At 44.3% G+C, this 12,842-nt stretch overlaps 1 protein-coding gene across 1 annotated transcript; it reads right to left on the minus strand.

Moving 5' to 3' along the window:
• Nucleotides 1-304: 304 nt before the first annotated feature.
• Nucleotides 305-5,419, minus strand: LOC1271390 (odorant receptor Or2). The gene is made up of 7 exons (XM_310173.2): nucleotides 4,270-5,419; nucleotides 4,090-4,173; nucleotides 3,570-3,994; nucleotides 3,284-3,383; nucleotides 3,095-3,196; nucleotides 2,879-2,986; nucleotides 305-2,030 (listed from the first exon to the last, which is right to left on the minus strand). The coding sequence occupies exons 1-7, from the start codon at nucleotides 4,483-4,485 to the stop codon at nucleotides 1,929-1,931; spliced, it is 1,137 nt and encodes a 378-aa protein (XP_310173.2). The 5' UTR covers nucleotides 4,486-5,419; the 3' UTR covers nucleotides 305-1,928.
• Between the last annotated feature and the right edge of the window lie 7,423 nt (nucleotides 5,420-12,842).

Consider the following 12,842-nt stretch of genomic DNA (forward strand, 5'->3'; position numbering starts at 1 on the left):
GGTTTGACCTATAGTGCAGTAAAGCAATTTTCTTCTCCCCTTCTAGATACCGGTCTATTTTATCTCTGTGTAGCTCGAACGATAGGATTGGAAGCTGTGTGATTTTAGCATGTCTGTTCAGTTCAGTAGGGTAAGCATATTTTCCCGGAAAGATTGTTACAAACATTGGTAGCTACCGGAAGAGCCTGTTCTAACGGGAAGCAATAACATGCGCTTTTTTATTGTTTGCCTGTTGGGTTGATTAAAATTTACCGAGAAGAGAAGAATTTTGGGTTTGCCGAAATGTTTCTCTTAATCGAAAAAAAAGTTCATGTATACATCTCATAAACAAACGAATCTGAGTGGCGATAAAACAGTGCAAAAAGCACCGAAAGTTTATTAAGAATGTGATTTTGCAGCATAACAGCAAACACTTGCTTGGCGGGTTGCATACTTTTAAGCGCAAAATAATCACCCACCTAAAATTATGCAATTTGCATGACAAAATTACTTTACCATCACTTTGATGTCTATTTCTTTGTTTCTCTTACAACAGCTCAAACACACACATACACACATACATCCAGCGACATTAGACAAGGATCCGTCCACGAGCAACTTTACTCTGAATGGCAAATTTTCGATGCATTAAATTTGCACTCAAAATCAGTGGAAATCAAATTTGCTAACCACACCAAATCGTACCAATGTTTCTCGCTCTTTTCCTGTATCTATCTTTTACACCATCACCATCGGGCGCGCTCTGTCTCTCTCTCTATCTCCCTGTGTCACAACTTGTAGCAGCGATTGACAATTACAGTTTTAATTAAACATTTCCATGTTTTCCGACCGTACTGCCGGATGCGGCCCGTGCCTTGTCAGAGTTTTGGGATCGGTCCGGGAGTTGCTTGTACCGGTTAAACCTTGTACCGTCGGCTGACTCGAGCGCACACAGCAGCTAGCTAGCTTGTATCGTTGTTTGCTTGTGGGTCTGCAAGCTCCCAACCAAGTGTAGTGTTGTTAGTGGTGGTGGCAGTAGTAGTAGTAGTGGGTGGAGTAGTTGGTTTTTTGTTCGTATCCCAACCATGCGCTTGTCGAAGTTGCAACCGGAACGAGCAAAGGATGAGCCTTTTTGCGTGGTGCAATGGGATTAGAAGTAAACCCGTGGACTAAAACAATGATAGTACTACAAGCAATGCAGCGGGAAAGCGAGACAGTGCGACACAGAGATGAGATAGAAGCTGTGTTTGTTGGCCATGTTCGTGCATAGTTTTGTTGCCCGCCGCACATCTGTCTGGCGCACCCACCGGGTCGGCTGATGCGGAAGCGGAAGGATATGAATTTGTAAAATAAAAACCTAAACAATACCCCCAACCACCCGGAGGGGGAAAGAATCCATGCCCCGGAGCAGAGACCTTTCCCGGAGCGGAGACACACAACCAACCGGGTTCTGCATGTTCGTTGGCTTGAGTTTCAATTAACATGGAAATGAAGTAGCTGGCAGCTTACTTTTTTCCCTCCCATTTACGCGAACAAACGATTATCTATCGCTGTGTCGATCTGTGCATTTCCACCGGCAACATCACCGGCTTGCGAGTGCACTCGGCGGATCGAACAACACACCGCTCCGTATCGTGAGCATCGCGACTTTTGAATGGAAAAGTTTAAGAGTCATTCACTGGAATGCTGAAGCAAGCACAATAATGCAGCGTTTTTTCACCGTCGTCTGGTTGCTGATACTTTTATTCGCTTCAATGGGTTGGTTGAGAGGGAACCTCCGAGTGGTTTGCATGAAGATTTGGGTGAATAAGCTTCAGTGCAATAACTTTCCACCAAATCCCGTGGGATAAGCGGCTGGTAACTTTGTGGCTGCTAATGGTGTTTGATGATCGGCTGCTTGCTGTCTTTGCATAGTGATGAGGGGATTTTTGTTTGTTTGTCGGTTAAGTTTAGTTGTACACTCGGCGCAGCAGTGTGAAGTAGGAGTAGGACACGTTGAGCAATTTTTGAAACATTTCCAACGTCATCGGGTACACGTTGCCGACTTTAATCTGCAAGAGGGAAAGTAAAGGTTGGATTTAGAATGTTAAATAAAAATGCAATAAAAAATAGAGCTATTGTTATGTTACGCCTAATTGCATACATATAGGCGTTTAGAAGAACTGAAAGTACTTTATTCATAAACTCGCTACTTTGTAATAATGAAAACAAATGCTTTAAAATATTAAAATATCTAAACTAAATGCGCTAAAGAACCTCAAAGTTGTTTAATGCTGATTTATAAGTTTTTCTGTACTATTACCACAATCAACATATTTAATTACAAAAGGAACCAGGAATTGTAATAAACAAGGAACAATTTTAAGAGCAATTTTAATTCTTAGAGGATATTGATTATTATTACATAAATTCTTAAAATTCTAATTCATAAAAATAATAATAATAATAATAATAATAATAATTATTATTATAATAATAATAATAATAATAATAATAAAAATAATAATAATCATCATCATAAAAATAATAATAATAATAATAATAATAATAATAATAATAATAATAATAATAATAATAATAATAATAAAAATAATAATAATAATAATTATAATAATAATAATAATAAATTTATTATTAGAATAATAATAATTATAATAAAATCTCTATTTTGGTTCCTGAACAATACATTAAAAATGGTTTATCTATTGCTTAAAATAAAAATGATTCCTAAAGAAAGCTTGCAATAATACGAACGATCTATTGTTGCTACGATTGCATAAAAAAAGGCGTTTAAATAAAATAAACTTGATTCATTCAGAAAAAGCTTATTAGTGAACAGCTATTTACACAACCTTCCGTGCCATGTTCATTGAACAGAGCATCGATCAGCCAAACTTACCACCATCGGTCGCTGAGCACGTGCAATAATTAGAATCAACCGTTTCCTTATCGGCTCCTCAAAGTCTGGCCACGCTCCATTGTAAATGGCATCGCCAATGCCTAGGCTCTGAAATGCAGAGGAAAAACAAAACCGATCCCCATACAGAAACACAACAATGTAAGTCAGCCGATCTATAGCAAACCGCTCAACCGAACTCAGCTTCAGCGCCATTACCTGCTCTAGTACCTCGTTCGCATGCCAATAGAAGGCAAACATCTGCGAGAGTATCATGAAGATGTACGATCCAATCATTATCATCTGTGCCAGCTGATTGCTCTATTGAGAGATGGAACGATTGAGTCCCGAAATGAGAGTCCGGAGACGGGCTAGCGACCGCAATGTCCGTCGGTCGATTTTACTTACAATGCTTAGCAGAAACAGCAGTGCGCACAGCATCATCCCAAACGACAGGAACTCCAGCAGACACAGATGGGTGACGAGTGAGTTGAGATCATGAACGTATCTGCACGCGCGCGTGTGTGTTTGGAACGGAAGGAAGGATGTGAAACATGACCCAGTGCCCGTGCGGGCATGAAAACGGGAGAATTAATGGCTTCCGGTTTGTGTGTATGCGTGCTGCCGCATCCCGAAATAGCAAACAACCCTCCCCGAGGGAAGGGCAATCCGGTCGGGTCCAGCGTCTACTTACTGGATGATTTGTTTGTGATACTTTAGACACTCCTTCAGCTCGGCGAACAGTGTGCCGGCGCTGTGTCCGGTCGTAGCCATCGTGCCGCTGTGGCGCCCCAAGCGTCCGAGCCGTTGCTTTAGGGCCGCTATCTGGACGAGCGCAAACAGCGTGCAGGTCGCGTAGAAGCTGGTGAACGGGATGTACATGCAGCAGGCGGGGAAGGTAAGGTAAACCTGCAGCACAAACACGACCTGGTAGGTCGGGGTGGCCAGCACGTCCACGCCCGGTATCGTGACGCCGTACGGTAGGCCGCGCCCGGGCACAAACAGAGGATAGGTCACAAAGCAGGCACTAATGAAGGCGCCGAGCCACAGGTTCGATATCGATAGCATGCGTCCCCGCCGTGTGTACCGCTCCAGCACGGGTCGGATGTCGTCATTTTTCTGTACAAACATTTTCGCGGGACGATCAAATGTTACCGTCGGGGGTGGTTATGGTGTAAACAACTCCCTCAAAAAAGGGAAAACCGATGACTTACCTCGAGGAGAGCGTACTCGGCGGCAACGCCTTCAAAAAATGTCTCAAATTTCCGTCGATTGATCACGAGAAAGGAGGTACGGAGCTGGATGGCAACAAACAGAGAAAAAAAAACGCATGGAAAAGGTATGAAAATATCCACCAAGTGGGAAGGTTATTGCCTCTCCCCTCGCTCACGTACGACGAGGTTAAAGTACAGCACGGTAAAGTATCCGTTGATGATGAGCTCGCTCATGTCGCCCCAGGACGAGTACAGCTTCAGGAACTGGAACACGTTCAGCACGGCGACCGGGATGCAGCCGACCAGAAAGCGGGACAACCGCGGCCGCCGCAGATACGACCAGAACAGCCACACACGCACATTGACACCAATTATCGGACACTCTTCGATCAGCATTTTCGGCAGCGGGTTGCGGTTTATGTTCGTTTTTGAAATCCGGTTCAGTTAGTGAGCAAGCGCAAGGTACGTTTCTTCACCTTTATAGTCGCTCACTCGGCGATGGACTGTGGAAGAAGCGTGTGTGTTGGAAGCCACGAAATTGATTATAATCAAATTAATTGAGTACCGTGACTTTTTGAGCAAATTATATGCTTCGCTGGGCGCTGAGGCTCCCGCTCCGGTGGTTGATGTGTGGCCAGTGGTCAGTGGATTTCCTGGGAAAGCGTGAGAAACCAATCAGATGCGGCGAAGGAAGGGCCATTTTTAAAGCGCAACACAAAGCGCACAGCTCGGTTTGGGTTCACTTGCTGTGATATCTCATTACATTTCCTGGGACATTCCGCTGTTCGTCGTCTTCGCTCTGCCGGACGAGTATGTTGAACCATTTCCAGCACGTCACGGCGAGGGAAGCTTGCAGCTACAGTTCACAGCCAGTTCAAAAGCAGAGGTATAAGGCCATCAGAAGAAAAGATCGCGCCCAATAATAGCAGCAGCAGCAGCAGCACGACACACAAAAGCCACCCCAGAGTCCATCAGAGCCAAGGCATCGAACGTTCAGGCTCCGAAAAAAACGCTCACCCAAAATGAACCTCCAATGCCGGAAATGCATTCAAAGCGTTCGCCTGCGGTGAAGCGCTCTTTTTATTTCGGTCACCAGAGAAATGGAACGGCCCAAAAAAAATAAAAGAAAGAAAGAACCCTACTCTCCCACCAAGAAGGCATGTGTGTTTGTTCAATTCAAAGTGAGGAAGGACCTCCCCGAATCCATGTTTTAGGTCAGCTTGGTGTGCCGAAACCTCGGAAACAACATCGGAGTGGGCATGTGTGTGTTTCTCCATTCATTGCAGCTGTGTGTTTTCCTCCACTTCAGAATGGGAACCGAGCCGCTTTCCACCACCGGCCCGCTGTCGATGTGTGGTATGTGACGCGCAATTGTGACTTTCTGCTCCATTCAGTCGGAACGCCGTGTGCGGTGCTGCTGCAGCCAACAAACACGCTGCACATGAAAATGGGAAAGAAAGGATGTGGGGAAAAAACACCGCACGGCAAGAAATTCCCATTTTGGAGCAGCGCCAGTAGTGCCCGGGAGAAATGGGCCGCCTGAATGTAGGCAAAATGTGTCCCGAAGTGGGGTCCTCTTTCTTTCCCTCTTCTCGCGGGTGTCGTTGTTCTTGCTGTAGATACGCTCCGAAAAACCAACTGCATTCGAGTGCTAGAAAATGTGCATCTACACATCTACATGCAATGAAAACAAAAAATCGAACCCTCCCATTCAGACATATTGGAGATCACCCACCGGGGGCGAACGATTTTAGACCGAATCTTTTGACTTTGTTCGTAGTACCTTTTCCTCCTTCGCACGGCAAACTTTTTTTTGCGGGCGTATTTGAGTTGAAGCCGCACGAAAAAGGAAACACACAGCCATGCCTCGCGTGTGTGTGTGAGAGTGTGTGTTGCTCATGTGTGAGCCTGTCGTGGTGAATTCAAAACCATTCAATTCAAATTACGGCCACCTCCGCTCGGGTTGGGCTCTGTGTGCGGGCCCGATATGTGCATTGGTACGCTTGGTTAGCCGCAGGCGTTTACGGGACGGTGGGGAAGTTGATTTTCATATCCCAATAAATTATCGTTCGTTTGCCAGCTTTTTCCCCTCGAGGGAAATGGAACAGAAGAGGAGAGTGAAGGGAATGGCGGGATCATGGCGGTGGCCGGATGAGCATATTGGAAATTTATGAGCGTACAGTGATCGAGGGCCAGATGGGTTGGCAGTTACTGTGATGCAACATTCTTAACCATCATTAAATCGTATGTATAAATCTGGGAGCGTAATCATTGCGATTGTGTGCATTTGGGACGACTGTACTGTGGTCTATGTTGAGTTCTCGAGGGCATAAGCTTTATTAGTCTGTTTATCATTCAGTAAAAGAGGTCAATCATTTGGTTGCGTTACGTACAGTAAGAAAAGCTCAACTATTTTTGTAAAAGGGTATCCATAAACTACGTAATGGTGACAGGGTAGAGAGCAGCGTCTTCTAGCGTTACTATTTCTAAGATAGGGCTTTAGGGGATTCAAATCTCATTAATTAGCTCAACAAAAAATGGTGCAAAAACTCCAAACTGGTTTAAAATAATTTAGAATTATGTTCGAAAAACAATAATAATAATAATAATTAACTATAGAAACAAAGAATGGAGGACGGAATATGCTAAACAGTTATGTAATTAATAGAGGCAAGCTACTTCAAACATTACAGATTTTTTGCAGTAAAGTAGTACGAGCTGATCAAATATTCCCATTTTTTGTTAAACATGTTTTTTTCGTAAATAATGGATAATCCCTAAAATCAAAAAGGAATAATGCTCTGCTTACATCATATTGAAACGCCTTAACGTATGCATGTCTTGAGTGTTGCATACTGTTAGGCGTAGCTTATCGCTGATGAGTCATTTACCTCACAGTTGGATATTTAAATTTTCAAAAACAACCACAATTATAACTACTTTCAACAGCACCAGGCACAACATCAAAACCAAATTGAAACAAACTATTAATTCCACTTACACCCGTTGCTTCCGCTTTTAGTTTTTTGCGCCCTAAAAGAAACAAGCTCATCGCTTCACCGCCGCTGGGTGTCCGTAGCGCTCATTTGGATTAATTATAAATCCAATCGCATAGCTCAAAGCACCAGCAAAGCTTCAAATAAAACCCCACATCATTGCCACACCGATGCTTGTACAGCTGCACCGCTTCGTGTATCACGCTCGCCTGCGTTTGAAGGGCGCGTGCAGTCCGAACTGTTGTTCCATAATTAATTACAACGCGCTGTACGGGCATGTATCGGTACTCATGTTTCATTGCCGCAGCAACAGCACCAGGCACCATACATCTACTAATCGGTTGTTAGTTTATTTGTTGATTCAAATTTAATGAAACTTCTAATGGGCAGGTGAAATTGAGCGTATGGCCAAACGCGTGCCGCGTACGATTCGGTTCCTGTTGCTTTCAATTTTCCGCCAGCGTGCCCGCTCGTAGTGGTTCCTTGCTGCCCCTCGTGCTGGACGGGTCGTGGCCGGGGCTGGGTGAAGTTTTCATAAATTTATAAATTATGCATCCTGTGTACTCCGGGCTGCTTTGGTTTGGTTGCCTGAGGGACGAGCATTTGTTCCGCCAGCTTTTCAAACTTATTTCCGTCTGGGGTAGACTCTTTCTCTCTCTCTTTCTCTTACTGTACCTGGTATATGCATATTGTATGAGCAGAGTTTAGCAAAACAGTTGTCGGTGCTTAGTACGCCCGTTGTTTTGGATAAAACATGCATTCTTTTCCATGACGGATTAGCGATAGATGATCGGTTTGGTGTGTGTGATTGGTTATTTGTGTGTCCCAAGCCCTTTAAACCACTCAAAACACCCTTTTACAGAGTCAACTTGTTAGTGAAGCTTTTAGTAAAGCTATTTCTTCATCGTCGACCTTTACGGCACGCTTCCCCAGCACCAACACTAAATTCCAGGTAGGAAGGAAATGCAGCGCCACGCTTTAATTGTCCATCATTCCGGCAACGGTAATTTGATTAGCACTACCACTTTCCGAAACCGAATGCAATTTGCATTTAGCTGGGAATGCTCTTGCTCACGTTTCGTGCCAGCTCCGTCTCTGCCGGAATGCTTGGAACAAGTATGCGTGTGTGTGTGTATGTGTGCTTATGCTGCAAACGTTCGCGAAGAAGCAAAGACCAACTTTTCCAATATACGTGGGCCAAGTACGCTCACATGCTGGGATCGAGCGCTGGGACATGTGGAATGGCACTCATTTTGCGTGTGACGAAGTGGGTCCGTAATTTGTGTTGGCCAAACTTTTAGCACGTGCAGCAGACTCCAAGTTTCCGTTGCGCGCGGCAAAATGGTACTTCACACGGACAATCTTACTGTAAGAATATTAGTAGTCTGTTTCTTAATTCTCCACTCATCTCTTACGCCACTGTGGGCTTTGGGCACCGCACGGTGTTTCCTAAGAAACGGAAATGTACCTTAATAAAAACCTGCTAACAAGCGCTTTTTCTTTTTTAACTCAATAAAACAGTTTCCGAGCGAAGACAATTGCATAAATTTAGGCGTGTTGTTACATATAAATGCCATACCGCCTGAAGGTATGCAATTTGCAAAAAAAAATCAAACACATGCGTCATTGTGATGCATTTTTCAAATCACGACTACGCAATGCTCACCACTTAATTATTGCGTAAAAAATGTATGCGCCTAAAGGTATGCAATTGCTTACTTGACATACATATCACCTGTTTATGGGCTTATTATCGTTTCCACAGCAAACGTATTTGTCACCTGGGAAGACACACTACCGCTCAAAAGGGTCGATGATCATGCTGGCGCGTGTTGCACGCGTTCCTACACCAAAGGTGATCCGAGTTGCCCTGTGGACGTGCCGTTACATGTCACCATTTCCTTACCAACTGCAAATGGTCTAACCCTTCTCTCACCCCCCCACCAGCCACCAGGTTGTACACACACACACATACACAAGACAAAAGTTCGCTCTACGATGCATCGAAACACAAAAGTTCACTTTATTTCGTTAAAAGTTTCGTGATTGTTTCCGTTCGCAATAGATGCATTCTTCGTTGCAAAGCGCGAGCAAGAACGGACGAGATTTCTGTGCCATCAAGTGCAGGGTGTGATTGAAATCGCAATACAGTGCAAAGTTTGGTGTAGCGATTTGGTTCGAGCTGAGGGTGTAACTTTCTCCACGCCAATCAAAATCTACGCCGAAACGTAGTTACTGAAACAATGGATGGAGCGGAATTGGGATGGTGAAAATTGTGAGCTATATATTTTGATGCAATACTTTAGCAAGGATGCAAATTGGACAGGGAGCGAGGAGGAAGCCTTTGTCACAAAGCAGCAAACTCTTCAATCGAAGCGCGAAGAAATGCAATCAATCAAGAGAATGTACTTTCTTCGTGTCTGCTTTTTTGCTGCACTGCAGCTGCGACATTATCTGTTCGTAGCGTCATTACATTTGTCCGGACAGTGGATGGAGAGAAATGAATGTTTCTGATTTGCAAATGAGATTGAGAAACGATTGAAATGGGATAACGAAGACTGGTGTAACAATTGTTTGTTTTTTTTTGTTCTGCTCAAGAACTATTTCCATTAATGTAGTGGAAGCTGTACAACGATGCAGTTGAAAGTACAATCCAGAATGTTGTCACCACCGTGTGTGTCCAGATACTGGACGAGCACATTTTTTCCACCCTTTCGTTCTGATTCTCTTATCCGAGGGAAGAAGCATCAAACCACACACACACAAAGGAAGACATATCACCATTTAGAGAGCTGGAAAACTGGCACAAACAGCTCTATTCTGCTGCTAGTTGAGCACGAAATCAATGCTGGTTTCATTGATTTCCAACCCAATTGCCAATGGAATAACGATTCGCAACCATTGATGGCAGATACTTACCCACTGGACCAGTTGTTGCCACCAGCATGGCCGAGATGTGTCGATGTGGAACCGCAACGGGCACTGCTAGTGGTAGTGGTAGTGCTGGTGGTCATCGGTTGGTTCGGTTCGTTCGGCATGGTTTTGATGGTCAAACCACTCCTTTTGGTGCATATGTTTGCGGAAGGATGAAATTGAGCACAACGAAAGCTCGGGAAACATTGTACTCGCCTTCTCCCCAATTCTGTTTGAACCTTGAAATGCACCGAAGAAACGTACACATAATGAGATTATTGAGCAGGAGGTTTTGTTGCAGGCGTGTTTATTCCCCACAGCGTCGGTTCAGTGTAGGGATTTGCATTCGGAATGGTGCCGGTGTGTACTGTACTGTACCGTGTACCAAGCTTGTTTGTAGTTTGAAGAACAAGGGGCTTTTTTGGTTTGTCCATTAAGAGGAAGAGTATCTTTTGTGGAGTTTGAAGCTAGTTGGAAACAGGTAGTGGCTTACTTCAAACTGAATTGTTTGTTGAGTTGTTTCCGTTGAGTTGAGCTTCGTATCCTGACGAATAGTGCAGCGTGCTGTCAAAAAGAATCTTATGATGTGCAGTTTGCATAACTTTAGGCATTTATATTCCATACACGATACTTTGCAGGTGCAAGGTAGAGGATAACTAAAAAATATACATATGGAAGTATAAAAAAGGGCGTAACATTACAAAAACATTCAGCTTTGATGTTTTCCGAATGTAACGTTCGGACAAACTGACGGCAAATTGTCTACGACTAGATACGTTTGTGAAAAGTAACTCACATAGATTAAAAAAGGGATTTTCATCATCCAAAAAGGTCACCTCCTGCATGGGAAAATGTATAAAAACTTGATGAAATGAGTTAGTTCAATTAACTAATCGAATGAAGCTTTTTCCTTCACACCAAACACTTTACAGTTCCATCCAGATAACCATTTGGTTCGTTGTTTCAGCATGCAAAATGCCTAAAACAAAGCAAAAACTAAATTCACCTACATGTATCATTCCCTTTTCCAATACAAAACATGAATCAGTCAACGCTTCAGGCTTGTTGCATTGAACTCCATCAAAACGTTACCATCGCTAGCGAGGCCTGGGGAAGCATGCACAGTGGGCAGAGTACCGCTAAGACTAAAAACAACATCGATAGAGCACACAAAACATAAACTACCGCGGCGATCGGCTGCCGAACAGCTGCAAATATGGCTCATGTTTTGCGGTTCTGTGACCTGATCCTCGCAGGGATAAGCCCCCATGTGCCAGTGCAATCGGCTCAGGGCACGGGACGCTCTGCAGTCTGCAATCAACTATTCATGCGAATGGTACTCCGCACGAAATGCAATGCCGAAGCTGGGGTATTGGGGAAAAAAATCCCACCAGCAGTAGGCAGTTGTGAGTGAGAGAGCGTTCCATGTACGGGCCGCTTCCATGAATCGCTCACGGGCAACCGATGACAGTGTGGTCGCGCAAATGAAAATGGCCAGCAGGGAAAATATTGGAGGAAGAAACGGGGGGATGCTATTGGAAAACAAGACCTTCTGCCACCGACTCTCCCACAATTCATAGTTGTGGCCTCGTTTGCTAATTGTTTGAAAGCACAATCAACTACCGCGCGCACCAAACATGTCGCTTGGTTCTCCTTTTTTTCATAGTGCCGTGATCGAAAAAGAGAACTCTTTTTTGTGCTGCTGTTGTTATAATACTGCATCCCCTGGTAGCCCAGTGGTTGGGTGTGGTGTGGCGTTTTGTGGTGCCAATGTATAATCTATGCCCGTGTTAAAGCGTGCGGGGCACGAAATATTTGTCACACAACACGGTGACGATGTGCAGGACGAAAGGCAAGAGGAAAAAATCATCTCCAAATCAGATTTATTCGCTGTCGGTTGGTTACGTGCATAGCAGCGTTATTCGTGCTCGATGCTGCAGTAGCGATGCTGCTAGTTTCAAGTGTATGTCCTCACGTCTGGATGGTGACTTGAACAGGGAATAGTCTAGTGTGTCCATAGAGAGAAGCAAACGTGGAACGTGGTTGGGATTTGGGATGGATGCGAATGGATCCGAACTGAGTTGTACATATGGCAGTAAAACATACGGATTACGGTTTACTTTTGGTTAGATAATCTGAGTCAATATACAGACCATAGCAAAGAAATGTGTCAAATAAATATCAAAAGCATAGGTTTGGTGGAGAAACTGTAAATATTGTTTTGGTAGAAGGTTTGTTGAACATTTTCGATATTTTTAGGCAATATTTGTCACGTGCATGGCATACCTTTAGGCGCATTCAATTAATTTAGTATCAAAAATATCCAAGTAACATATTTCCTAGTTATTTTTCCATTAAACACTCTTCTTACACTATAACTCGCTCAAAAGTACTCTTCACGACATCGGCACACTAAGCACATCGGCCTCAAGATGAACAGTGTGTGCGCCCTCCAACAGAAATGGATGTCACAAGGGCAGCAGCACGTAGCAGCGCTCCGGGAGAGCAATCATAATATTATGGATTATTGCCGGTACTTAACATCAAACCGTGAGCCGTCGCCCGCTCTCTGGCAGGCGATGCAACTGGTGCAATGAGCTAACCAGCGACGCGACCCCTTGAGCTGACCGTTTGAAGTGGTCACGTTTGCAGCAGACTGGGTGATCCGGTAATGCAGTGATGCAGTCGTCACCGTACCTGCCGCCGTACGTGTGACGGTGATGGTTCAGCACACATCGCGCAACAGCGTGCAATGAACTGCACTGGACCCGGTATCGTGCAACAGCTTCCAGCAGCTGCCACACCAAATGCAATGAATTGTGTTACTTTGAAAACGCGAGTTTC

Source organism: Anopheles gambiae, chromosome 3 (genome assembly GCF_943734735.2).
Source record: "Anopheles gambiae chromosome 3, idAnoGambNW_F1_1, whole genome shotgun sequence".
NCBI classification, from domain to species: Eukaryota; Metazoa; Arthropoda; class Insecta; order Diptera; family Culicidae; genus Anopheles; species Anopheles gambiae.